This window comes from Lathyrus oleraceus, chromosome 5 (assembly GCF_024323335.1).
Source record: "Lathyrus oleraceus cultivar Zhongwan6 chromosome 5, CAAS_Psat_ZW6_1.0, whole genome shotgun sequence".
Taxonomy (NCBI): domain Eukaryota; kingdom Viridiplantae; phylum Streptophyta; class Magnoliopsida; order Fabales; family Fabaceae; genus Lathyrus; species Lathyrus oleraceus.
The window spans coordinates 363,078,816-363,105,848 of NC_066583.1; the positions used below are offsets into that span (position 1 = coordinate 363,078,816).

General features: G+C 33.7%; 3 protein-coding genes and 1 pseudogene across 3 annotated transcripts; all 4 read right to left on the reverse strand.

Annotated features, from left to right (window-relative positions):
- Window positions 1–416: 416 nt before the first annotated feature.
- Window positions 417–1,715, reverse strand: LOC127084719 (fe(2+) transport protein 1). The gene is made up of 3 exons (XM_051025227.1): window positions 1,045–1,715; window positions 796–945; window positions 417–722 (listed from the first exon to the last, which is right to left on the reverse strand). Exons 1-3 carry the CDS (start codon window positions 1,633–1,635, stop codon window positions 417–419), a joined length of 1,047 nt encoding a protein of 348 aa, XP_050881184.1. The 5' UTR covers window positions 1,636–1,715.
- A 10,186-nt stretch (window positions 1,716–11,901) lies between these two features.
- Window positions 11,902–13,174, reverse strand: LOC127084720 (fe(2+) transport protein 1-like; annotated as a pseudogene).
- Window positions 13,175–18,632: 5,458 nt separating this feature from the next.
- Window positions 18,633–19,940, reverse strand: LOC127084716 (fe(2+) transport protein 1). Its single transcript, XM_051025224.1, has 3 exons — window positions 19,300–19,940; window positions 19,051–19,200; window positions 18,633–18,971 (listed from the first exon to the last, which is right to left on the reverse strand). The coding sequence occupies exons 1-3, from the start codon at window positions 19,888–19,890 to the stop codon at window positions 18,666–18,668; spliced, it is 1,047 nt and encodes a 348-aa protein (XP_050881181.1). The 5' UTR covers window positions 19,891–19,940; the 3' UTR covers window positions 18,633–18,665.
- Window positions 19,941–25,417: 5,477 nt separating this feature from the next.
- Window positions 25,418–26,682, reverse strand: LOC127084718 (fe(2+) transport protein 1). Its single transcript, XM_051025226.1, has 3 exons — window positions 26,049–26,682; window positions 25,800–25,949; window positions 25,418–25,723 (listed from the first exon to the last, which is right to left on the reverse strand). The coding sequence occupies exons 1-3, from the start codon at window positions 26,637–26,639 to the stop codon at window positions 25,418–25,420; spliced, it is 1,047 nt and encodes a 348-aa protein (XP_050881183.1). The 5' UTR covers window positions 26,640–26,682.
- Window positions 26,683–27,033: the final 351 nt, after the last annotated feature.

Here is a 27,033-nt window from a genome sequence, read left to right on the forward strand (position 1 = left end):
AAAAAAAAATCAAAATTTTACTGTGTTATATTTATTTATTTGTGACAAATATGCTTTATTTTTTTAATGTATGAGTCAGGAAACATCTACTTTGGTGACCTTTAATGAATCTCAATTGCTTATAAACTCTTGCTCATGAAAGAATGAGGATATACACATTCTTTTATGGATTATAGAATGCTAGGAAGCAAATAAAGAATAACAAAACATGTAAAAAAAAACAAAAACAACACCAATGAGCAAAATCAGAATGAACTATAAACAAAGTAACTATATTCCATCAAATAATGAAGTCACAAAAACGTGATTCCTAGACTAAAATAGAATAATAGGAAACGAAACTTTTCTTAAAAAATGGTTACAACTAACTAACATAAAAGTTATATGAGTAAGCACTAAACTAAGTTTACTATATTTTAAGCCCAAATTGCCATAACCGACATGCCTCCTGCGCCTAGAAAAACAGCTATATAACACAATAATTGAAGCTTGATTCTACTTTGCAACTTTGTACCCATAAATTCATTAGCCAATAAATCAACAAGTGCCATGTAATTGAGAAGCCCTGCAGAAATAGCATTTAGAACCCCTTCTACAATTAGTGCAGTTGGACTAGTGTCACTATACACTTCCGATAATCCAATCCCTAATGCTATCCCAAATGGCGTCGTCACTGAGAAAAAAAATACCATTATCACTTTCATCTTCACTCCATAATCAGCCTGTAAAAAATATACATAACATATTAGAGTCGTATAATAATAGTAATAGTGATAATAATAATAATAATAATACCTGTAATATGCAACCACCCAAACCCATTCCCTCAAAGAGTTGATGGAAGCAAAGTGCAGCAATGAGAGGCTTTATTGTGCAAGGATTCTCCGAAGCACCCATTGACAAACCAATCACTACTGAGTGCACCACAATTCCTAACTCCAAAACCTGAACCCAATTCCACACACATCATATCAACAAAACAAGAAACAAGAAACAAGAAACTCAACATAAATATAAGATTTAATAACAAAGAAATTAATTAACCTGAGCCACAACACGGTATCGAAGCAATTGTTCGGCATTCACATTTTTCTCATGTCCATTTGCAATCGCAAGACCATGACCATGAACATGGCCAAGTTCCAATTCCTTTGTCGTTTCCAAATTATTCACAGAAGAAGACATAGGAAGTTTCTTTTTAAAATAACTTAAAGAAAATGAATCAACCATGAGAGTAAAAATGGCGGAGATCATAGCAATGAAAGTGGTGAATGGGAATTTATGCCAAGGGTGTTGAGGCAAACAAGGAGAAGTTAAGTCCGCAAATGAATCTGGCATCACGTGCATATAACCGGTAGCAAGTATAACACCGCATGCAAAAGCTTTTATAACGACGAACAAGTCTCCGTCGGGTTTTAAAGCCGGAACCGAAGTTGTGAAAATCGGAATGCAAACACCAATCATGCTTGACAATAATATGCAAAATATTGCAATTACCTTTAACTTTAGTGCTTCATTTTTATCGTGACAACCACCTTCATATTTCGATGAACATTCTTCACACGAGACTAATGGTAATGATAATAATAGAAATAGAATGGTTACAACTACAACGTTGGGGTTGTTTCTTACCATATTTATATGAAAGAAACAACTGAACTGAACTTGTTAGGGAGAAACTGTGATGTGAGAAATGAGTGTTTGTTACAATGAGAGGTTTTGAGAGCTTTTATAGGCAGAGAGTATTTCATAGTTTAGATGTGAAAATGATGAAATTACTTTATTGCACTTAAGTTAAAGTGTTTTTATATATAATTAGGGGTAGATTTGGAAGAATGGAGAGAGTGTGGTTGCTTGCGTTGGGTGTGTGGTAAATATGGTTCCTTGAAAAACTCAATTGCTCTTGATCCATCATGGCATAAGTAAGACACATGCTTCAACTTCTTTTTTATTTAAAGAGACACAATTATGACATATCTGAAAATGAATGATTGCATGGAAGAGTGACACTTAACTTTTTTTTCTCTATAAAACTAGTTGAAATCTGAGAAATATTGTTTAATTTGATAATTTTATTATAGAAATTGAAAATTAAAAAATAGATTTACTGAAATATTCAACAACAATAAATTAGTTGATTTAATATATCATGGAAACAATTATTATTGAGTTGACATCGACATACTTGTAGGCATAACAATTCATATAGTATATAATTAAGAAAAATGTTAAGCATAGTATTTTGTTTAATACTACAAACTATTAAAGTTTGAAGATCCTAATACAAATCATTTAGTAACGTGTTATGCCTATGATTATGGAATGACTTTAATTTTTTTTTTGTCTCAATACTCATAGAATTTGATAATTGTTAACTATTCTTCTATATAAGATCCACTTCTTTGAATGTTAAGACAACAATGAAATGTTTGAATATATTTTCAAAGTAATTGTAGAATAAAATCATGTTATTTCTTTCCACACAACAACCATATAACTTGGTCTAATTATCATATGCTTATTTTCGGAGGACACATTAATCCACGACGTGAACTCCCTTGCCTCTTAATTTGAATAAGCTGACATAAATTTTATAGAAGCAAGTTTTCAACTTTTAATTCATCCTTGATCATCCATACATTAATAATAATTAGGTAGCAAGGGCATTCCTTGGTTATTTATAGGTAATGCATTCTATCATAGTATCCCCTCCAATACTATAGATTTGTCATTATAAATATTTGAAATATAATACATTGATTATAAATACTATAGATTTATCATAGTATGCTCAATTAAAATATAATGTTGTAATGTATTTTATCATAAATATTTTATTCAAGAATACAATCACATAAAAAAACTAGTTAATATATAATTAATGTATTATTTACCTTCGTCATTGTCTCATTTCTTTTCTTTCAAAATTGTAACAACCCAACATAATACACGTCTAGAATGGTATTATAGTGATCCGTTAAACTGGTCTTGAGTACATACATTATATGAATGACATCTAAATATATGGATAACATTTGCCAAGATACAAAATACAGTGTGTACATATAAAGGATGTCTGATACAATTCTACAAAAGATAAAGAGATGTAGCGGAAAACAAAAGTCAAAACAACAAGGTCTTCAAAGTCTTCATGCCTTTCCTTTACCTTTATCCTTACCCGATCCACTTGAAATATTGAATATGTAGTGAGATACAACTTATCTCAGTGGAGTTCCCATATCTTATGGGTCTACTCGATCAAAGGTGCCTATTATTACTCATTAACCTAATATTATACTCGCATATCATGAGAGCAAACTAAGAGGTTAGAACTCTTAAGTTCTCACAATGTGTGATGACGCAATCACCTATTACCCTACTCGTAATGAGAAAGCGTATAAGAGAGTGTCTGTCTTATTGATTACACAACACATGAAGATTAGCTTCTAGCTACCTGGTCAATTAGATATGTTAAGGCAAGGCTAGTCTCATCAAGTAGAGTGAATTACTAAACCTTATCCATTATGGAGGGTATTACGGTGGGACCTACCCCTGGAGTTTTATAAATGCCCACCTTGGGGACTTACAAAACCTAATCATATCCTACTCTCGATCGGTACTAGGAATTATGATACTCATTGTCGAATTCTAACACGATCACATGTAAGCCCTAGAGGTCAATACTTTTGGTACTTGTTGTCACAACGTGAAAAACAACCGGCGGGAAAAACAAAACAAACAGAGTCGCCACCGTGCGTTATTTATCCCAAAGGAGGGAAAGGAAACGCTCGAAGTGAACCTAGAAAGGAATGGTCTTACGACCGTAGATTACAAGGTACGTGAGTCGGTTACGCAAGGGGAAGGTATTAGCACCCCTCACGTCCGTCGTACTCGACGAGATCCACGCTCAAAAGAATAGAATAAGGTTGCTAAATAACTGCTCAAAAGAATGCACACACACTGGAATAAAACACAGATGGAAGAAGACGGAGGAAGCGGACTCGGCAGGATGTCGCATCCTGGGCCTACGTAGTTTGTCAGAAACAAACATCAGAGTCAACGTAGTTCGGGGGGAATGGGAAACATGCTCGCTAGGACATCGCATCCTATGCCTACGTATCCTCTCTATCCAGAGAAGAATCAGAACACTCGTAGTTCGGCTAACGCACGCCGAAACAAAACACAATACAAAGACGCTGAGACGTCAAAAGAAACACACAAACGGAAACAGACTGCCAATGGCTGGGCTTACGTCCAACTCCGAACAAACAAACACAAATAGGATACGGAATGCCAATCCCTGGTCTTACATCCATCTCCTAACACACACAAAAAGGTTATCAAACAGACAAGTTAATAGGGAGTCTGGCACTCGAGCCTAATAACTGTCACACAAACCACCAAGAAGACGCTGAGACGTCAAAAAACAAAAGGGCTGAACACATAAACTACTAGGGAGTCTGGAACTCGGACCTAATAGTTGTCAAGCAAAACACACACAAAAAGAAAAAAAAAAGGCGCCCAGAGAGATCTCGCACGATCTCCTGCCTACGTACCTCATCTGGTATGAGGATCAGGGTGACGTAGTTCCCCTTAACAGGGGAGAAACTTTCTCCTAACCAGAGACCGGGAAATAACAAACTAAAAGAGAGACTGACTCGAGCCTAATAGTTGTCATGCAATCCACAATAGTCCTAGGTTGAGGTATCTACACAGATCCTAACTCGCACAGGAAGCAAGTTGAAACAACGAATAAATAGCAAGTAAACATCACAGGTGAACAGGTATCACACACTATATGCAAACAAGCGGCTCATACAAGGTTGGGCTTTAGTCAAGGTGTCATATCAACCTCGATAAACAAGCCAACACTGAAAGGGGTGTCCGAGGCTCTTAACCACTGACATTGACTGTCAGGGTGAGCAGATGAAAGGTAATGAGGGTTAGACCTCATAGCTCTTAACCCTGGCCTGGGTGAGCTTAAATCAAAGAAGGTGTGGGGGTCCAGAATGAGGGACCCTATTGCACCTGACTAACTATACAAGATTTTGGGTGTTTATTCAAAAGCCTCAGCACGTAGTGCGAGCATAATGAAAGACTCAACTGAATAACAGGGGATTGATTGCAAATCCCTTCTATCTGCCAATGCCTCTTCACTTAGGAGGTCTTTGAAGTACATGGCACAAATATAAACAATAACAAACATTGCCTCTTAAGGAGGGCTTCAGACAGGTGCCTGCCAAAAGAAACGGCAGGACTTCCAGACTACATGGAGAATAGAATGGTTACCTAGGTGGTATGCCAACCACAAGCAAAGCAATGCTCAAGCAATGAGCTAAAGCAACTAAAGTACCTGTAAGAAAATCAAACAAGTCAATATTGTACTCAGACAAACCAAACAGACAATCAATAGTGGTTCCAACCCATATGTACACAATACAAGTCCTATGTGTAAACAACTCAAGTGAGTTCAACACCAATAAACCTACAACACAAGAAAGGTTAGTGGACAAAGCAAATTTGCATCTCAAGTCATAAGATTGCATCAACCACTAGAGGTAATAGCTTGAACCTGAAATACAAAGCTCAAAAGATGAGTACAAACCACTAGTACCAAGACTAGGGTCAAAGGAAAAGCAAAAAGTCAAAACAGAAGTGGATATTCAACATGAAGCATCTTTAATCAAACAAGAACATGTCCTAAAAAGGACCAAGTCTAAATCATCAAGCAAAGTCATCACATGAGCAAGATATGGCAAAGTCAATTACAAAGCACACAATTGGACATCAAGAATCAAAATTCCATATTAAAACAGAAATGAATCAAACAATCATGAAAATTTTTATGTGCATACAACATGTTAAACACAAGCATCATGCAAAAAATTGGAATCAACAGAGCTCAATTGACATATCAATGAAAATGAACAAGATCAACATCAAAATGTGTGACACACATTGTCACACCATACATTCATGTGTCTAAAACAGGGATGAAAAATGCTAAAAATACCAAACCAAGCCTCAAAAATCATGCAACATGTTGGTAATTAGCATACCAAATTTCAAATCAATTGGCCAATGTATGAGCATTTCACAAAAGAATTGGTACAACATGTCACATTTGCATACATGTTCAATCCACAGTCCACAATTAAAAATCCAGAAATGATAAAATCATGAAATCACAATCAAAAAATAATAGACATCCAGATTAACATTTGGAAAAAAATTTGGATTAAATTGGATTCATTTTCAAATTGTTATGATTTTTTGAAGTTGGATAAAAAAATATGAATTAATGAAGAAAAATGCATGAGAAAATGGAGGGAAATGGAAAAGGAGAGGTTAATTTGAAAAAATGCTAGAGGCTGGAATCGAAGTGAGGATGGAAACGCACTAAAACACAGTCGTTTTGGCCAAGGCTGAAAAAATCAAAAAAGAATTGCCAATGTTGCGCCTGGGAATCGAAGCAGGTATGGTGCGCTGGACTGAAACGACGTCGTTTTAGAGCGCAGCCCTTAGGGTTTGCAGATGGTGGCCAGGACTGTTCACCAGCGGTGGTTTCCACCGTCTCCTTCGTTGAGACGGTGGCGCTATAGTGCCACGTATGATTTTTTTTCCAGAAATTGCAAACAGGTACACCAAATGAAAGATCTCAACGCGTACATCAAGAATATCACAATCATACATCTTAATTCTTCATGATCAAAGCAAATCGAAGGAAATAAGTTTCACCACTTCAAACTTTAATTCAACATAACTTCATCAATATTCATCCGTTTTTAATGAAATTTATACCAGAATTCTCATCATGAAAAGATCTACAAGATCATGGCAATAGAATCAAGAATTATGAGGTTCGAATTTTCACCAACCTGAACTTGCAGTGACCAAAACAGTGTATCCAAGCCTCCAAAAGCTCCAATCCTTCTTCAGTATCCTTGCCTTGAAGCTTTGAATGAAAAGCAACACTTGAATCCTCTTGAATCTTGCTTAATTTGAACTTTCCATTGACATGCACATGCACTTGAACAACTCCAAACCTTGCTCAATTTCCACAAAAAATGTATGGATCTAGCTCAAAACTCCATGATGATGATGGATCTATGCAGAAATTATGTGTTTGTGTGGAGAAAATTTGAATTCCAATGAGAGAGAATTTTGGAGGGAAAAGAAATTTCTAGATCTAGAAATGTGATTATGCCAAATTCTGTTATGATTTGTCTTATATACCATGTGCTAATGACATTGTAATCACAATTAGACATGTACTAATCATAATTAAGGACATTTGGGGTGTTTTGTAAAAAATGAAAAATGAAGGTGCATGGCTTAGTTCACACGTGAACAGTAGCATGCAGTGCTTCACATTCACTCAAAATCACCTAATGAACACAATGGGATTGGAATTAGGCTTGTAGCTTGCACCAAATTTAAATTCCCCAATTTCCCTCCAAAATGCATATGAATGGCCAAATGATCATGTGATATTATTTCATGCAATGCAATGATGGATTTAGAAAATATAGGTCATGACATGCAATTTGCAAAAAGAGGGACTCATTTTGGAGCTTTGGTTCAAAAGTTATGGCATTTTGAAGTTCCATGCACACTTGGTGATCCTTTGCTCATAACTCCTCAACCATTCATCAGATGCTCATGATCTTGGACTTTTTGGAAATGGGAGAGAAAGATCTTCAACTTTCCTGTTGGATAAAATTTCATTTGAAGCTTCTTTTATGTTGGAAAGTTAAGTTGAAGATGGTCCAAAAACTTGCTATTTTTGGAAACGTTCAATTAAAGGTCACTTTCCATTTTGGGAAACTTTTGATTTGGCTTCAAAATCTTCAAGGTATGTGTTTGACATGATGAATAAACCTCTTTTAAACATGAATGAAGTGTCTCAAACCATTTCTCCCACTCCTAGCCCTCAGTTGACTTTCAGTTGACTTTTATGGGCCCTAGATGACTTGAGAATGCACTGTAGACTTTGAGCCTCTATCACCTGAGGAAATGGCTCAGAAATGAACCCCTAGCTCCAATAAGCTCTTCATAATGATCATGTGATCTAAACCACCAACAAATACCTCATCTCCTTGAGAAGCTCTGACTGGAAGAAGTCAGTGATTAGGGTTGACCAGAGGTCAACACCCTAATCCAAAGGAAACTGATCAAGCATAATGAAACCCTGGATGATGATATAACCATCATGATGGTGATATACCCTTGCCAGCAAGATAATACTCAACCTTTGAAGGATCAAGAAAACCCTAATTGAAGCTCAAACCCTCAGATGGTTGACAATCAGTCCATAGAAACCCTCAAGCTTGAACCACATCACTTCTCCATCTCTGAAAAGACTTTGGAGGATGACTTCATTATTTCCACATGATATGCAATATGCAAATGCATAATGTCCTAAAACATGAAATGCAATATGCTAAACTAGTCCCAAGAAGAGGAGGGCAAATTTTGAGGTGTTACACTTGTATTGAATGATTTATTAATAATAAAAGGCTTTTTCTTTATTATGTTTGTTTAATAAAGTCCCTAGAATAGCTAGTCCATTTAATGTATCAAGTGTGACTTAATCATGAAACCCCATTAAACATAAGGACATTATTCTTAAAGTATCCATAGTCGAGCTTTATTATAAAGTGGGATAACATTAAAACATTAATACTATTATGCATACAGACTGATGATCACATTTTATGGGTCATGGATAAGGAGTTATCAAGTCTTAAACATAGGTATGAATATTAAGAGTAATATTTATACTGGATTGACCCGCTATGAGAATACTATATAAAATGTTATGCAAAGTGTCATAAGTTATTCTCATGGTGATAGGGGTGTATACCACCATTCGACCTAAAACCATTATGGACCCTAGATGTAGAGTCGAGTACTTTATTACTGATCAAACATTGTTCGTAACTGGATGACCATAAAGACAGTTTATGGGTACTCCACGAAGCATGCTAAGGGACATGAGTGACTTAGATGGAATTTGCCCATCTTGCGTAACAGGATAAATGTCTACGGGCCCAATATTAAACTGGACAAGGATGACACGGTCTATGCCTTGTGTTCAATATAGACATAGGGGCAAAAGGGTAATTGTACACATAAGTATTATCACAAAAGGATTTGTCAGATCACATGATATTTTCGTGTCTCAGATAGAAGTGATGTGTTGCTAGATACTGCTCACTATTTATTATGTTAAATACGTGATTTAATATAATTGCTAATGTCGCGAAAACCTACAGGGTCACACACAAAAGGATGGATTGATGAGATATATATTAACTAAGGAACACCGTAAGGTACGGTGCACTTAAGTGAATTGTAGAACATCGTAAGGTAAGGTGTCCTTAAGTAGAATACGAAATATGGTAAGGTACCACACGCTTAAGTGATTTTGACATATCATAAGATATGAGCCACATACACTTAAGTGGGATTTTTAGCTTGCAACCCACACAAGTGGTTCTATAAATAGAACCCTTGTGCAGAAGCATTTGCGCAGTTGTAATTTTGTTTCTCTCTCTCTCTCTCTCTCTCTCTCTCTCTCTCTCTCTCTCACACACACACACACACACACACACACACACACACACACACACACACACACACACACACTCAAAGCCTTCATTCGTAGCAACTAGCACTGAGATTGAAAGAATCCATTCGTGTGGATTGAGTAGAGGCGTTGTCACCATTCAACGTTCGTGATCGCTTCGTAGATCTGCACCAAAGGTTTCAATCGCCACAAGAGGTAACAATTCTATCACTGATCATGCTCATTCGTAAGGATCACTAAAGGAGAAATTTTAAATTCCGTTGTATTTTGGATCGCTCTTCTCATTCAGTGGTATCAAAGCCACTTACGAAACCATGCATCTGATAGCTGTTTATTTTCTGTATAAATACGATTAAAAGACAGAATGAATAAAAGAATAAACAAGTAATTAAATTTGGCATCATGTGTGTACGATTTGGATTTTTGATGTTGACTATGCTTCGGAATCCGACGTTAGAATACCATTACTAAAACAATTAAAATATCATTACTATAACTAAGCGATTACAACCATCAAAACAATTTTGAACATATTATGCATCATCCTGTGAACTTCTCTGTCAGTCTTAATATCCACTCATTCACGCACTTCTCCATTTTGGTTGAACGTGGACACAAGCCATTGAATCCTTCTAATCCTTTCACCAGGGTCGCCCCAATCAATTTGGAGGCTCTGTTCTATTTTAAAATTAGATATTTAATAGATGAAAACACAACAAATTAAAAAAAAACACATTTTATTTAATTGTAAATAAAATTAAATATATAGAGACAAAGATGATAAAAAATATTATGTAGAAATTTGATTTATCGAAGTTTAGTTATTCGTGTCTTTCTTCTCTTACCATCTTCGATTTATAAAAAAAAGTTCATACCATTTAATAAAAGAAATTTTTTTTGAACAATTTCCACAATATTAATAATGAAGTGTTTTATTTAATAAACAATCAACAATGTAAAATTATAAATTTTCAAAGTCTCACAACTACTATTTCAAATTTATTAATGTAGCGATTCACAATGATACAAAAATATAAATATTTTCAAAATTACATCTTAAAATTTTTCATAGATCTATAAAATATATTAATAAAAGAAAATATTTATTAAATTAGTTGCAATTTTAAATTAAATTTAAAAACAATGTGGTGGCATTTTTTTTAAAGTAAAAATATACATAAATTGTAAAAACAAGGAATCAAACCCAAGTTGCATAACTACAAAATTAGTATGACCACCACTAGGCTACACTACAATCATATATTAAAATGGAATTAGAGATATATATTCGTTAGTCTTATATTTATATTGACCCATTCTATCAAATTCTGGGCCTAAAAAGTCGGAGGCCCTGTGTGGTAGCACTCCTCGCACCCCCACAGGGTCGCCCCTGCCTTTCACCATCTGCAATTTCTCCATCTAGCCAACGGTTCAACGTCCGATTAAGACGTTCAAACGAATCTATATTCCAAAGTCGAATCTTTATTGAAAGTGCGACGACTGAAAAAATTAAATCGACATTTCTCTTGCCAATGTATTCATACATGGTTTAAGAAAAAAATTGAAGGAGATTGAAGTAGAATGAAAGAAGATGGGGTTGGAGGGTAAGAACTTGTGTGTAAAAATATGTGAGATGCACAATGTATTTATAGATGAACCATGAAATGCATGCGCCAGAGGGTTAGGCACCACACACACAAGCACATGCATGCGTCATATGCATGGCGCATTTGCTAAACTACACATGCATGCGTCAGTAATCATGACGCCTCCGTTCAATATTTTGGAATCCTTTGTAATCTAAGTGGATGCGCAAGTTCATCTGTTTGAAAAGTGATTATTATTTTTTTAAATGATTATTTAAAAACTTAATTTTAAAAATATGGTTATTTTAAAAAAAAATCAAAATTTTACTGTGTTATATTTATTTATTTGTGACAAATATGCTTTATTTTTTTAATGTATGAGTCAGGAAACATCTACTTTGGTGACCTTTAATGAATCTCAATTGCTTATAAACTCTTGCTCATGAAAGAATGAGGCTATACACATTCTTTTATGGATTATAGAATGCTAGGAAGCAAATAAAGAATAACAAAACATGTAAAAAAAAACAAAAACAACACCAATGAGCAAAATCAGAATGAACTATAAACAAAGTAACTATATTCCATCAAATAATGAAGTCACAAAAACGTGATTCCTAGACTAAAATAGAATAATAGGAAACCATACTTTTCTTAAAAAATGGTTACAACTAACTAACATAAAAGTTATATGAGTAAGAACTAAACTAAGTTAACTATATTTTAAGCCCAAATTGCCATAACCGACATGCCTCCTGCGCCTAGAAAAACAGCTATATAACACAATAATTGAAGCTTGATTCTACTTTGCAACTTTGTACCCATAAATTCATTAGCCAATAAATCAACAAGTTCCATGTAATTGAGAAGCCCTGCAGAAATAGCATTTAGAACCCCTTCTACAATTAGTGCAGTTGGACTAGTGTCACTATACACTTCCGATAATCCAATCCCTAATGCTATCCCAAATGGCGTCGTCACTGACAAAAAAAAATACCATTATCACTTTCATCTTCACTCCATAATCAGCCTGTAAAAAATATACATAACACATTAGAGTCGTATAATAATAGTAATAGTGATAATAATAATAATAATAATAATACCTGTAATATGCAACCACCCAAACCCATTCCCTCAAAGAGTTGATGGAAGCAAAGTGCAGCAATGAGAGGCTTTATTGTGCAAGGATTCTCCGAAGCACCCATTGACAAACCAATCACTACTGAGTGCACCACAATTCCTAACTCCAAAACCTGAACCCAATTCCACACACATCATATCAACAAAACATGAAACAAGAAACAAGAAACTCAACATAAATATAAGATTTAATAACAAAGAAATTAATTAACCTGAGCCACAACACGGTATCGAAGCAATTGTTCGGCATTCACATTCTTCTCATGTCCATTTGCAATCGCAAGACCATGACCATGAACATGACCAAGTTCCAATTCCTTTGTCGTTTCCAAATTATTCACAGAAGAAGACATAGGAAGTTTCTTTTTAAAATAACTTAAAGAAAATGAATCAACCATGAGAGTAAAAATGGCGGAGATCATAGCAATGAAAGTGGTGAATGGGAATTTATGCCAAGGGTGTTGAGGCAAACAAGGAGAAGTTAAATCCGCAAATGAATCTGGCATCACGTGCATATAACCGGTAGCAAGTATAACACCGCATGCAAAAGCTTTTATAACGACGAACAAGTCTCCGTCGGGTTTTAAAGCCGGAACCGAAGTTGTGAAAATCGGAATGCAAACACCAATCATGCTTGACAATAATATGCAAAATATTGCAATTACCTTTAACTTTAGTGCTTCATTTTTATCGTGACAACCACCTTCATATTTCGATGAACATTCTTCACACGAGACTAATGGTAATGATAATAATAGAAATAGAATGGTTACAACTACAACGTTGGGGTTGTTTCTTACCATATTTATATGAAAGAAACAACTGAACTGAACTTGTTAGGGAGAAACTGTGATGTGAGAAATGAGTGTTTGTTACAATGAGAGGTTTTGAGAGCTTTTATAGACAGAGAGTATTTCATAGTTTAGATGTGAAAATGATGAAATTACTTTATTGCACTTAAGTTAAAGTGTTTTTATATATAATTAGGGGTAGATTTGGAAGAATGGAGAGAGTGTGGTTGCTTGCATTGGGTGTGTGGTAAATATGGTTCCTTGAAAAACTCAATTGCTCTTGATCCATCATGGCATAAGTAAGACACATGCTTCAACTTCTTTTTTATTTAAAGAGACACAATTATGACATATGTGAAAATGAATGATTGCATGGAAGAGTGACACTTGGCTTTTTTTTCTCTATAAAACTAGTTGAAATCTGAGAAATATTGTTTAATTTGATAATTTTATTATAGAAATTGAAAATTAAAAAATAGATTAACTGAAATATTCAACAACAATAAATAAATAGTTGATTTAATATATCATGGAAACAATTATTATTGAGTTGACATCGACATACTTGTAGGCATAACAATTCATATAGTATATAATTAAGAAAAATGTTAAGCATAGTATTTTGTTTAATACTACAAACTATTAAAGTTTCAAGATCCTAATACAAATCATTTAGTAACGTGTTATGCCTATGATTATGGAATGACTTTCATTTTTTTTGTCTCAATACTCATAGAATTTGATAATTGTTAACTATTCTTCTATATAAGATCCACTTCTTTGAATGTTAAGACAACTATGAAATGTTTGAATATATTTTCAAAGTAATTGTAGAATAAAATCATGTTATTTCTTTCCACACAACAACCATATAACTTGGTCAAATTATCATATGCTTATTTTCGAAGGACGCATTAATCCACGACGTGAACTCCCTCGCCTCTTAATTTGAATAAGCTGACATAAATTTTATAGAAGCAAGTTTTCAACTTTTAATTCATCCTTGATCATCCATACATTAATAATAATTAGGTAGCAAGGGCATTCCTTGGTTATTTATAGGTAATGCATTCTATCATAGTATCCCCTCCAATACTATAGATTTGTCATTATAAATATTTGAAATATAATACATTGATTATAAATACTATAGATTTATCATAGTATGCTCAATTAAAATATAATGTTGTAATGTATTTTATCATAAATATTTTATTCAAGAATACAATCACATAAAAAAAACTAGTTAATATATAATTAATGTATTATTTACCTTCGTCATTGTCTCATTTCTTTTCTTTCAAAATTGTAACAACCCAACATAATACACGTCTAGAATGGTATTATAGTGAACCGTTAAACTGGTCTTGAGTACATACATTATATGAATGACATCTAAATATATGGATAACATTTACCAAGATACAAAATACAGTGTGTACATATAAAGGATGTCTGATACAATTCTACAAAAGATAAAGAGATGTAGAGGAAAACAAAAGTCAAAACAACAAGGTCTTCAAAGTCTTCATGCCTTTCCTTTACCTTTATCCTTACCCGATCCACTTGAAATATTGAATATGTAGTGAGATACAACTTATCCAGTGGAGTTCCCATATCTTATGGGTCTACTCGATCAAAGGTGCCTATTATTACTCATTAACCTAATATTATACTCGCATATCATGAGAGCAAACTAAGAGGTTAGAACTCTTAAGTTCTCACAATGTGTGATCACGCAATCACCTATTACCCTACTCGTAATGGGAAAGCGTATAAGAGAGTGTCTGTCTTATTGATTACACAACACATGAAGATTAGCTTCTAGCTACCTGGTCAATTAGATATGTTAAGGCAAGGCTAGTCTCATCAAGTAGAGTGAATTACTAAACCTTATCCATTATGGAGGGTTTTACGGTGGGACCTACCCCTGGAGTTCTATAAATGCCCACCTTGGGGACTTACAAAACCTAATCATATCCTACTCTCGATCGGTACTAGGAATTATGATACTCATTGTCGAATTCTAACACGATCATCTGTAAGCCCTAGAGGTCAATACTTTTGGTACTTGTATTGAATGATTTATTAATAATAAAAGGCTTTTTCTTTATTATGTTTGTTTAATAAAGTCCCTAGAATAGCTAGTCCATTTAATGTATCAAGTGTGACTTAATCATGAGACCCCATTAAACATAAGGACATTATTCTTAAAGTATCCATAGTCGAGCTTTATTATAAAGTGGGATAACATTAAAACATTAATACTATTATGCATACAGACTGATGATCACATCTCATGGATCATGGATAAGGAGTTATCAAGTCTTAAACATAGGTATGAATATTAAGAGTAATATTTATACTGGATTGACCCGCTATGAGAATACTATATAAAATGTTATGCAAAGTGTCATAAGTTATTCTCATGGTGATAGGGGTGTATACCACCATTCGACCTGAAACCATTATGGACCCTAGATGTAGAGTCGAGTGCTTTATTACTGATCAAACATTGTTCGTAACTGGATGACCATAAAGACAGTTTATGGGTACTCCACGAAGCATGCTAAGGGACATGAGTGACCTAGATGGAATTTGCCCATCTTGCGTAACAGGATAAATGTCTACGGGCCCAATATTAAACTGGACAAGATGACACGGTCTATGCCTTGTGTTCAATATAGACATAGGGGCAAAAGGGTAATTGTACACATACGTATTATCACAAAAGGATTTGTCAGATCACATGATATTTTCGTGTCTCGGATAGCAGTGATGTGTTGCTAGATACTGCTCACTGTTTATTATGTTAAATACGTGATTTAATATAATTGCTAATGTCGCGAAAACCTACAGGGTCACACACAAAAGGATGGATTGATGAGATATATATTAACTAAGGAACACCGTAAGGTACGGTGCACTTAAATGAATTGTAGAACATCATAAGGTATGGTGTACTTAAGTAGAATACAAAATATGGTAAGGTACCACACGCTTAAGTGATTTTGGCATATCATAAGATATGAGCCACATACACTTAAGTGGGATTTTTAGCTTGCAACCCATACAAGTGGTTCTATAAATGGAACCCTTGTGCAGAAGCATTTGCGCAGTTGTAATTTCGTCTCTCTCTCTCTCTCTCACACACACACACACACACACACACACACACACACACACACACACACTCAAAGCCTTCATTCGTAGCAGCTAGCACTGAGATTGAAAGAATCCATTCGTGTGGATTGAGTAGAGGCGTTGTCACCATTCAACGTTCGTGATCGCTTCGTAGATCTGCACCAAAGGTTTCAATCGCCACACGAGGTAACGATTCTATCACTGATCATGCTCATTCGTAAGGATCACTAAAGGAGAAATTTTAAATTCCGTTGCATTTTGGATCGCTCTTCTCATTCAGTGGTATCAAAGCCACTTACGAAACCATGCATCTGATAGCTGTTTATTTTCTGTATAAATACGATATAAAGACAGAATGAATCAAAGAATAAACGAGTAATTAAATTTGGCATCATGTGTGTACGATTTGGATGATTGATGTTGACTATGCTTCAGAATCCGACGTTAGAATACCATTACTAAAACAATTAAAATACCATTACTATAACTAAGCGATTACAACCATCAAAACAATTTTGAACATATTATGCATCATCTTGTGAACGTCTCTGTCAGTCTTAATATCCACTCATTCACGCACTTCTCCATTTTGGTTGAACGTGGACACAAGCCATTGAGTCCTTCTAATCCTTTCACCAGGGTCGTCCCAATCAATTTGGAGGCTCTGTTCTATTTTAAAATTAGATATTTAATAGATGAAAACATAACAAATTAAAAAAACATATTTTATTTAATTGTAAATAAAATTAAATATATAGAGACAAAGATGATAAAAAATACTATGTAGAAATTTGATTTATCGAAGTTTAGTTATTCATGTCTTTCTTCTCTTACCATCTTCGATTTATAAAAAAAAGTTCATACCATTTAATAAAAGAAAAAAAAATTTGAACAATTTCCACAATATTAATAATGAAGTGTTTTATTTAATAAACAATCAACGATGTAAAATTATAAATTTTCAAAGTCTCACAACTACTATTTCAAATTTATTAATGTAGCGATTCACAATGATACAAAAATATAAATATTTTCAAAATTACATCTTAAATTTTTTCATAGATCTATAAAATATACTAATAAAAGAAAAAAACTAATTAGGTTAATTGCGATATTAAATTTTAAATAAATTTAAATATAATTTATTTAGATTATAGGCTGCTGGATAGGATATACTTCAATATATTAATAAAAGAAAATATTTATTAAATTAATTGCAACATTAAATTAAATTTAAAAACAATGTGGTGGCATTTTTTTATAAAAGTAAAAATATACATAAAATGTAAAAACAAGGAATCAAACCCAGGTTGTATTACTACCAAAATAGTATGACAACCGCTAGGCTACACTACAATCATATATTAAAATGGAATTAGAGATATATATTCGTTAGTCTTATATTTATATTGACCCTATCTATCAAATTCGGGGTCTAAAAAGTCGGAGGCCCTGTGTGGTAGCACTCCTCGCACCCCCACAAAGCCGCCCCTGCCTTTCACCATCTGCAATTTCTCCATCTAGCCAACGGTTCAACGTCCGATTAAGACGTTCAAACGAATCTATATTCCAAAGTCGAATCTTTATTGAAAGTGCAACGACTGAAAAAATTAAATCGACATTTCTCTTGCGAATGTATTCATACATGGTTTAAGAAAAATATTGAAGGAGATTGAAGTAGAATGAAAGAAGATGGGGTTGGAGGGTAAGAACTTGTGTGTAAAAATATGTGAGATGCACAATGTATTTATAGATGAACCATGAAATGCATGCGCCAGAGGGTTAGACGCCACACACACAAGCACATGCATGCGTCATATGCATGGCGCATTTGCTAAACTACACATGCATGTGTCAGTAACCATGACGCCTCCGTTCAATATTTTGGAATCCTTTGTAATCTAAGTGGATGCGCAAGTTCATCTGTTTGAAAAGTGATTATTTTTTTTTAAATGATTATTTAAAAACTTAATTTTAAAAATATGGTTATTTTAAAAAAAAATCAAAATTTTACAGTGTTATATTTATTTATTTGTGACAAATATGCTTTATTTTTTTAATGTATGAGTCAGGAAACATCTACTTTGGTGACCTTTAATGAATCTCAATTGCTTATAAACTCTTGCTCATGAAAGAATGAGGATATACGCATTCTTTTATGGATTATAGAATGCTAGGAAGCAAATAAAGAATAACAAAACATGTAAAAAAAATAAAAACAACACCAATGAGCAAAATCAGAATGAACTATAAACAAAGTAACTATATTCCATCAAATAATGAAGTCACAAAAACGTGATTCCTAGACTAAACTAGAATAATAGGAAACCACACTTTTCTTAAAAAAATGGTTACAACTAACTAACATAAAAGTTATATGAGTAAGAACTAAACTAAGTTAACTATATTTTAAGCCCAAATTGCCATAACCGACATGCCTCCTGCACCTAGAAAAACAGCTATATAACACAATAATTGAAGCTTGATTCTACTTTGCAACTTTGTACCCATAAATTCATTAGCCAATAAATCAACAAGTGCCATGTAATTGAGAAGCCCTGCAGAAATAGCATTTAGAACCCCTTCTACAATTAGTGCAGTTGGACTAGTGTCACTATACACTTCCGATAATCCAATCCCTAATGCTATCCCAAATGGCGTCGTCACTGAGAAAAAAAATACCATTATCACTTTCATCTTCACTCCATAATCAGCCTGTAAAAAATATACATAACACATTAGAGTCGTATAATAATAGTAATAGTGATAATAATAATAATAATAATAATAATACCTGTAATATGCAACCACCCAAACCCATTCCCTCAAAGAGTTGATGGAAGCAAAGTGCAGCAATGAGAGGCTTTATTGTGCAAGGATTCTCCGAAGCACCCATTGACAAACCAATCACTACTGAGTGCACCACAATTCCTAACTCCAAAACCTGAACCCAATTCCACACACATCATATCAACAAAACATGAAACAAGAAACAAGAAACTCAACATAAATATAAGATTTAATAACAAAGAAATTAATTAACCTGAGCCACAACACGGTATCGAAGCAATTGTTCGGCATTCACATTCTTCTCATGTCCATTTGCAATCGCAAGACCATGACCATGAACATGACCAAGTTCCAATTCCTTTGTCGTTTCCAAATTATTCACAGAAGAAGACATAGGAAGTTTCTTTTTAAAATAACTTAAAGAAAATGAATCAACCATGAGAGTAAAAATGGCGGAGATCATAGCAATGAAAGTGGTGAATGGGAATTTATGCCAAGGGTGTTGAGGCAAACAAGGAGAAGTTAAATCCGCAAATGAATCTGGCATCACGTGCATATAACCGGTAGCAAGTATAACACCGCATGCAAAAGCTTTTATAACGACGAACAAGTCTCCGTCGGGTTTTAAAGCCGGAACCGAAGTTGTGAAAATCGGAATGCAAACACCAATCATGCTTGACAATAATATGCAAAATATTGCAATTACCTTTAACTTTAGTGCTTCATTTTTATCGTGACAACCACCTTCATATTTCGATGAACATTCTTCACACGAGACTAATGGTAATGATAATAATAGAAATAGAATGGTTACAACTACAACGTTGGGGTTGTTTCTTACCATATTTATATGAAAGAAACAACTGAACTGAACTTGTTAGGGAGAAACTGTGATGTGAGAAATGAGTGTTTGTTACAATGAGAGGTTTTGAGAGCTTTTATAGACAGAGAGTATTTCATAGTTTAGATGTGAAAATGATGAAATTACTTTATTGCACTTAAGTTAAAGTGTTTTTATATATAATTAGGGGTAGATTTGGAAGAATGGAGAGAGTGTGGTTGCTTGCGTTGGGTGTGTGGTAAATATGGTTCCTTGAAAAACTCAATTGCTCTTGATCCATCATGGCATAAGTAAGACACATGCTTCAACTTCTTTTTTATTTAAAGAGACACAATTATGACATATGTGAAAATGAATGATTGCATGGAAGAGTGACACTTGGCTTTTTTTTCTCTATAAAACTAGTTGAAATCTGAGAAATATTGTTTAATTTGATAATTTTATTATAGAAATTGAAAATTAAAAAATAGATTAACTGAAATATTCAACAACAATAAATAAATAGTTGATTTAATATATCATGGAAACAATTATTATTGAGTTGACATCGACATACTTGTAGGCATAACAATTCATATAGTATATAATTAAGAAAAATGTTAAGCATAGTATTTTGTTTAATACTACAAACTATTAAAGTTTCAAGATCCTAATACAAATCATTTAGTAACGTGTTATGCCTATGATTATGGAATGACTTTCATTTTTTTTGTCTCAATACTCATAGAATTTGATAATTGTTAACTATTCTTCTATATAAGATCCACTTCTTTGAATGTTAAGACAACTATGAAATGTTTGAATATATTTTCAAAGTAATTGTAGAATAAAATCATGTTATTTCTTTCCACACAACAACCATATAACTTGGTCAAATTATCATATGCTTATTTTCGAAGGACGCATTAATCCACGACGTGAACTCCCTCGCCTCTTAATTTGAATAAGCTGACATAAATTTTATAGAAGCAAGTTTTCAACTTTTAATTCATCCTTGATCATCCATACATTAATAATAATTAGGTAGCAAGGGCATTCCTTGGTTATTTATAGGTAATGCATTCTATCATAGTATCCCCTCCAATCCTATAGATTTGTCATTATAAATATTTGAAATATAATACATTGATTATAAATACTATAGATTTATCATAGTATGCTCAATTAAAATATAATGTTGTAATGTATTTTATCATAAATATTTTATTCAAGAATACAATCACATAAAAAAAACTAGTTAATATATAATTAATGTATTATTTACCTTCGTCATTGTCTCATTTCTTTTCTTTCAAAATTGTAACAACCCAACATAATACACGTCTAGAATGGTATTATAGTGAACCGTTAAACTGGTCTTGAGTACATACATTATATGAATGACATCTAAATATATGGATAACATTTACCAAGATACAAAATACAGTGTGTACATATAAAGGATGTCTGATACAATTCTACAAAAGATAAAGAGATGTAGAGGAAAACAAAAGTCAAAACAACAAGGTCTTCAAAGTCTTCATGCCTTTCCTTTACCTTTATCCTTACCCGATCCACTTGAAATATTGAATATGTAGTGAGATACAACTTATCTCAGTGGAGTTCCCATATCTTATGGGTCTACTCGATCAAAGGTGCCTATTATTACTCATTAACCTAATATTATACTCGCATATCATGAGAGCAAACTAAGAGGTTAGAACTCTTAAGTTCTCACAATGTGTGATCACGCAATCACCTATTACCCTACTCGTAATGGGAAAGCGTATAAGAGAGTGTCTGTCTTATTGATTACACAACACATGAAGATTAGCTTCTAGCTACCTGGTCAATTAGATATGTTAAGGCAAGGCTAGTCTCATCAAGTAGAGTGAATTACTAAACCTTATCCATTATGGAGGGTTTTACGGTGGGACCTACCCCTGGAGTTCTATAAATGCCCACCTTGGGGACTTACAAAACCTAATCATATCCTACTCTCGATCGGTACTAGGAATTATGATACTCATTGTCGAATTCTAACACGATCATCTGTAAGCCCTAGAGGTCAATACTTTTGGTACTTGTATTGAATGATTTATTAATAATAAAAGGCTTTTTCTTTATTATGTTTGTTTAATAAAGTCCCTAGAATAGCTAGTCCATTTAATGTATCAAGTGTGACTTAATCATGAGACCCCATTAAACATAAGGACATTATTCTTAAAGTATCCATAGTCGAGCTTTATTATAAAGTGGGATAACATTAAAACATTAATACTATTATGCATACAGACTGATGATCACATCTCATGGATCATGGATAAGGAGTTATCAAGTCTTAAACATAGGTATGAATATTAAGAGTAATATTTATACTGGATTGACCCGCTATGAGAATACTATATAAAATGTTATGCAAAGTGTCATAAGTTATTCTCATGGTGATAGGGGTGTATACCACCATTCGACCTGAAACCATTATGGACCCTAGATGTAGAGTCGAGTGCTTTATTACTGATCAAACATTGTTCGTAACTGGATGACCATAAAGACAGTTTATGGGTACTCCACGAAGCATGCTAAGGGACATGAGTGACCTAGATGGAATTTGCCCATCTTGCGTAACAGGATAAATGTCTACGGGCCCAATATTAAACTGGACAAGATGACACGGTCTATGCCTTGTGTTCAATATAGACATAGGGGCAAAAGGGTAATTGTACACATACGTATTATCACAAAAGGATTTGTCAGATCACATGATATTTTCGTGTCTCGGATAGCAGTGATGTGTTGCTAGATACTGCTCACTGTTTATTATGTTAAATACGTGATTTAATATAATTGCTAATGTCGCGAAAACCTACAGGGTCACACACAAAAGGATGGATTGATGAGATATATATTAACTAAGGAACACCGTAAGGTACGGTGCACTTAAATGAATTGTAGAACATCATAAGGTATGGTGTACTTAAGTAGAATACAAAATATGGTAAGGTACCACACGCTTAAGTGATTTTGGCATATCATAAGATATGAGCCACATACACTTAAGTGGGATTTTTAGCTTGCAACCCATACAAGTGGTTCTATAAATGGAACCCTTGTGCAGAAGCATTTGCGCAGTTGTAATTTCGTCTCTCTCTCTCTCTCTCTCTCTCACACACACACACACACACACACACTCAAAGCCTTCATTCGTAGCAGCTAGCACTGAGATTGAAAGAATCCATTCGTGTGGATTGAGTAGAGGCGTTGTCACCATTCAACGTTCGTGATCGCTTCGTAGATCTGCACCAAAGGTTTCAATCGCCACACGAGGTAACGATTCTATCACTGATCATGCTCATTCGTAAGGATCACTAAAGGAGAAATTTTAAATTCCGTTGCATTTTGGATCGCTCTTCTCATTCAGTGGTATCAAAGCCACTTACGAAACCATGCATCTGATAGCTGTTTATTTTCTGTATAAATACGATATAAAGACAGAATGAATCAAAGAATAAACGAGTAATTAAATTTGGCATCATGTGTGTACGATTTGGATGATTGATGTTGACTATGCTTCAGAATCCGACGTTAGAATACCATTACTAAAACAATTAAAATACCATTACTATAACTAAGCGATTACAACCATCAAAACAATTTTGAACATATTATGCATCATCTTGTGAACGTCTCTGTCAGTCTTAATATCCACTCATTCACGCACTTCTCCATTTTGGTTGAACGTGGACACAAGCCATTGAGTCCTTCTAATCCTTTCACCAGGGTCGTCCCAATCAATTTGGAGGCTCTGTTCTATTTTAAAATTAGATATTTAATAGATGAAAACATAACAAATTAAAAAAACATATTTTATTTAATTGTAAATAAAATTAAATATATAGAGACAAAGATGATAAAAAATACTATGTAGAAATTTGATTTATCGAAGTTTAGTTATTCATGTCTTTCTTCTCTTACCATCTTCGATTTATAAAAAAAAGTTCATACCATTTAATAAAAGAAAAAAAAATTTGAACAATTTCCACAATATTAATAATGAAGTGTTTTATTTAATAAACAATCAACGATGTAAAATTATAAATTTTCAAAGTCTCACAACTACTATTTCAAATTTATTAATGTAGCGATTCACAATGATACAAAAATATAAATATTTTCAAAATTACATCTTAAATTTTTTCATAGATCTATAAAATATACTAATAAAAGAAAAAAACTAATTAGGTTAATTGCGATATTAAATTTTAAATAAATTTAAATATAATTTATTTAGATTATAGGCTGCTGGATAGGATATACTTCAATATATTAATAAAAGAAAATATTTATTAAATTAATTGCAACATTAAATTAAATTTAAAAACAATGTGGTGGCATTTTTTTATAAAAGTAAAAATATACATAAAATGTAAAAACAAGGAATCAAACCCAGGTTGTATTACTACCAAAATAGTATGACAACCGCTAGGCTACACTACAATCATATATTAAAATGGAATTAGAGATATATATTCGTTAGTCTTATATTTATATTGACCCTATCTATCAAATTCGGGGTCTAAAAAGTCGGAGGCCCTGTGTGGTAGCACTCCTCGCACCCCCACAAAGCCGCCCCTGCCTTTCACCATCTGCAATTTCTCCATCTAGCCAACGGTTCAACGTCCGATTAAGACGTTCAAACGAATCTATATTCCAAAGTCGAATCTTTATTGAAAGTGCAACGACTGAAAAAATTAAATCGACATTTCTCTTGCGAATGTATTCATACATGGTTTAAGAAAAATATTGAAGGAGATTGAAGTAGAATGAAAGAAGATGGGGTTGGAGGGTAAGAACTTGTGTGTAAAAATATGTGAGATGCACAATGTATTTATAGATGAACCATGAAATGCATGCGCCAGAGGGTTAGACGCCACACACACAAGCACATGCATGCGTCATATGCATGGCGCATTTGCTAAACTACACATGCATGTGTCAGTAACCATGACGCCTCCGTTCAATATTTTGGAATCCTTTGTAATCTAAGTGGATGCGCAAGTTCATCTGTTTGAAAAGTGATTATTATTTTTTTAAATGATTATTTAAAAACTTAATTTTAAAAATATGGTTATTTTAAAAAAAAATCAAAATTTTACAGTGTTATATTTATTTATTTGTGACAAATATGCTTTATTTTTTTAATGTATGAGTCAGGAAACATCTACTTTGGTGACCTTTAATGAATCTCAATTGCTTATAAACTCTTGCTCATGAAAGAATGAGGATATACGCATTCTTTTATGGATTATAGAATGCTAGGAAGCAAATAAAGAATAACAAAACATGTAAAAAAAATAAAAACAACACCAATGAGCAAAATCAGAATGAACTATAAACAAAGTAACTATATTCCATCAAATAATGAAGTCACAAAAACGTGATTCCTAGACTAAACTAGAATAATAGGAAACCACACTTTTCTTAAAAAAATGGTTACAACTAACTAACATAAAAGTTATATGAGTAAGAACTAAACTAAGTTAACTATATTTTAAGCCCAAATTGCCATAACCGACATGCCTCCTGCACCTAGAAAAACAGCTATATAACACAATAATTGAAGCTTGATTCTACTTTGCAACTTTGTACCCATAAATTCATTAGCCAATAAATCAACAAGTGCCATGTAATTGAGAAGCCCTGCAGAAATAGCATTTAGAACCCCTTCTACAATTAGTGCAGTTGGACTAGTGTCACTATACACTTCCGATAATCCAATCCCTAATGCTATCCCAAATGGCGTCGTCACTGAGAAAAAAAATACCATTATCACTTTCATCTTCACTCCATAATCAGCCTGTAAAAAATATACATAACACATTAGAGTCGTATAATAATAGTAATAGTGATAATAATAATAATAATAATAATACCTGTAATATGCAACCACCCAAACCCATTCCCTCAAAGAGTTGATGGAAGCAAAGTGCAGCAATGAGAGGCTTTATTGTGCAAGGATTCTCCGAAGCACCCATTGACAAACCAATCACTACCGAGTGCACCACAATTCCTAACTCCAAAACCTGAACCCAATTCCACACACATCATATCAACAAAACATGAAACAAGAAACAAGAAACTCAACATAAATATAAGATTTAATAACAAAGAAATTAATTAACCTGAGCCACAACACGGTATCGAAGCAATTGTTCGGCATTCACATTCTTCTCATGTCCATTTGCAATCGCAAGACCATGACCATGAACATGACCAAGTTCCAATTCCTTTGTCGTTTCCAAATTATTCACAGAAGAAGACATAGGAAGTTTCTTTTTAAAATAACTTAAAGAAAATGAATCAACCATGAGAGTAAAAATGGCGGAGATCATAGCAATGAAAGTGGTGAATGGGAATTTATGCCAAGGGTGTTGAGGCAAACAAGGAGAAGTTAAATCCGCAAATGAATCTGGCATCACGTGCATATAACCGGTAGCAAGTATAACACCGCATGCAAAAGCTTTTATAACGACGAACAAGTCTCCGTCGGGTTTTAAAGCCGGAACCGAAGTTGTGAAAATCGGAATGCAAACACCAATCATGCTTGACAATAATATGCAAAATATTGCAATTACCTTTAACTTTAGTGCTTCATTTTTATCGTGACAACCACCTTCATATTTCGATGAACATTCTTCACATGAGACTAATGGTAATGATAATAATAGAAATAGAATGGTTACAACTACAACGTTGGGGTTGTTTCTTACCATATTTATATGAAAGAAACAACTGAATTGAACTTGTTAGGGAGAAACTGTGATGTGAGAAATGAGTGTTTGTTACAATGAGAGGTTTTGAGAGCTTTTATAGACAGAGAGTATTTCATAGTTTAGATGTGAAAATGATGAAATTACTTTATTGCACTTAAGTTAAAGTGTTTTTATATATAATTAGGGGTAGATTTGGAAGAATGGAGAGAGTGTGGTTGCTTGCGTTGGGTGTGTGGTAAATATGGTTCCTTGAAAAACTCAATTGCTCTTGATCCATCATGGCATAAGTAAGACACATGCTTCAACTTCTTTTTTATTTAAAGAGACACAATTATGACATATGTGAAAATGAATGATTGCATGGAAGAGTGACACTTGGCTTTTTTTTCTCTAT

Bases quoted from the DNA above. Each gene is read 5' to 3' on its own strand.
- LOC127084719 (XM_051025227.1), bottom strand. From the start codon at position 1,635: ATGGTAAGAAACAACCCCAACGTTGTAGTTGTAACCATTCTATTTCTA. The intron at 946-1,044 runs GTTAATTAATTT...AATTGGGTTCAG, and splicing joins GATACCGTGTTGTGGCTCAG to GTTTTGGAGTTAGGAATTGT. The intron at 723-795 runs GTATTATTATTA...TATTTTTTACAG, and splicing joins TGGGTGGTTGCATATTACAG to GCTGATTATGGAGTGAAGAT.
- LOC127084716 (XM_051025224.1), bottom strand. From the start codon at position 19,890: ATGGTAAGAAACAACCCCAACGTTGTAGTTGTAACCATTCTATTTCTA. The intron at 19,201-19,299 runs GTTAATTAATTT...AATTGGGTTCAG, and splicing joins GATACCGTGTTGTGGCTCAG to GTTTTGGAGTTAGGAATTGT. The intron at 18,972-19,050 runs GTATTATTATTA...TATTTTTTACAG, and splicing joins TGGGTGGTTGCATATTACAG to GCTGATTATGGAGTGAAGAT.
- LOC127084718 (XM_051025226.1), bottom strand. From the start codon at position 26,639: ATGGTAAGAAACAACCCCAACGTTGTAGTTGTAACCATTCTATTTCTA. The intron at 25,950-26,048 runs GTTAATTAATTT...AATTGGGTTCAG, and splicing joins GATACCGTGTTGTGGCTCAG to GTTTTGGAGTTAGGAATTGT. The intron at 25,724-25,799 runs GTATTATTATTA...TATTTTTTACAG, and splicing joins TGGGTGGTTGCATATTACAG to GCTGATTATGGAGTGAAGAT.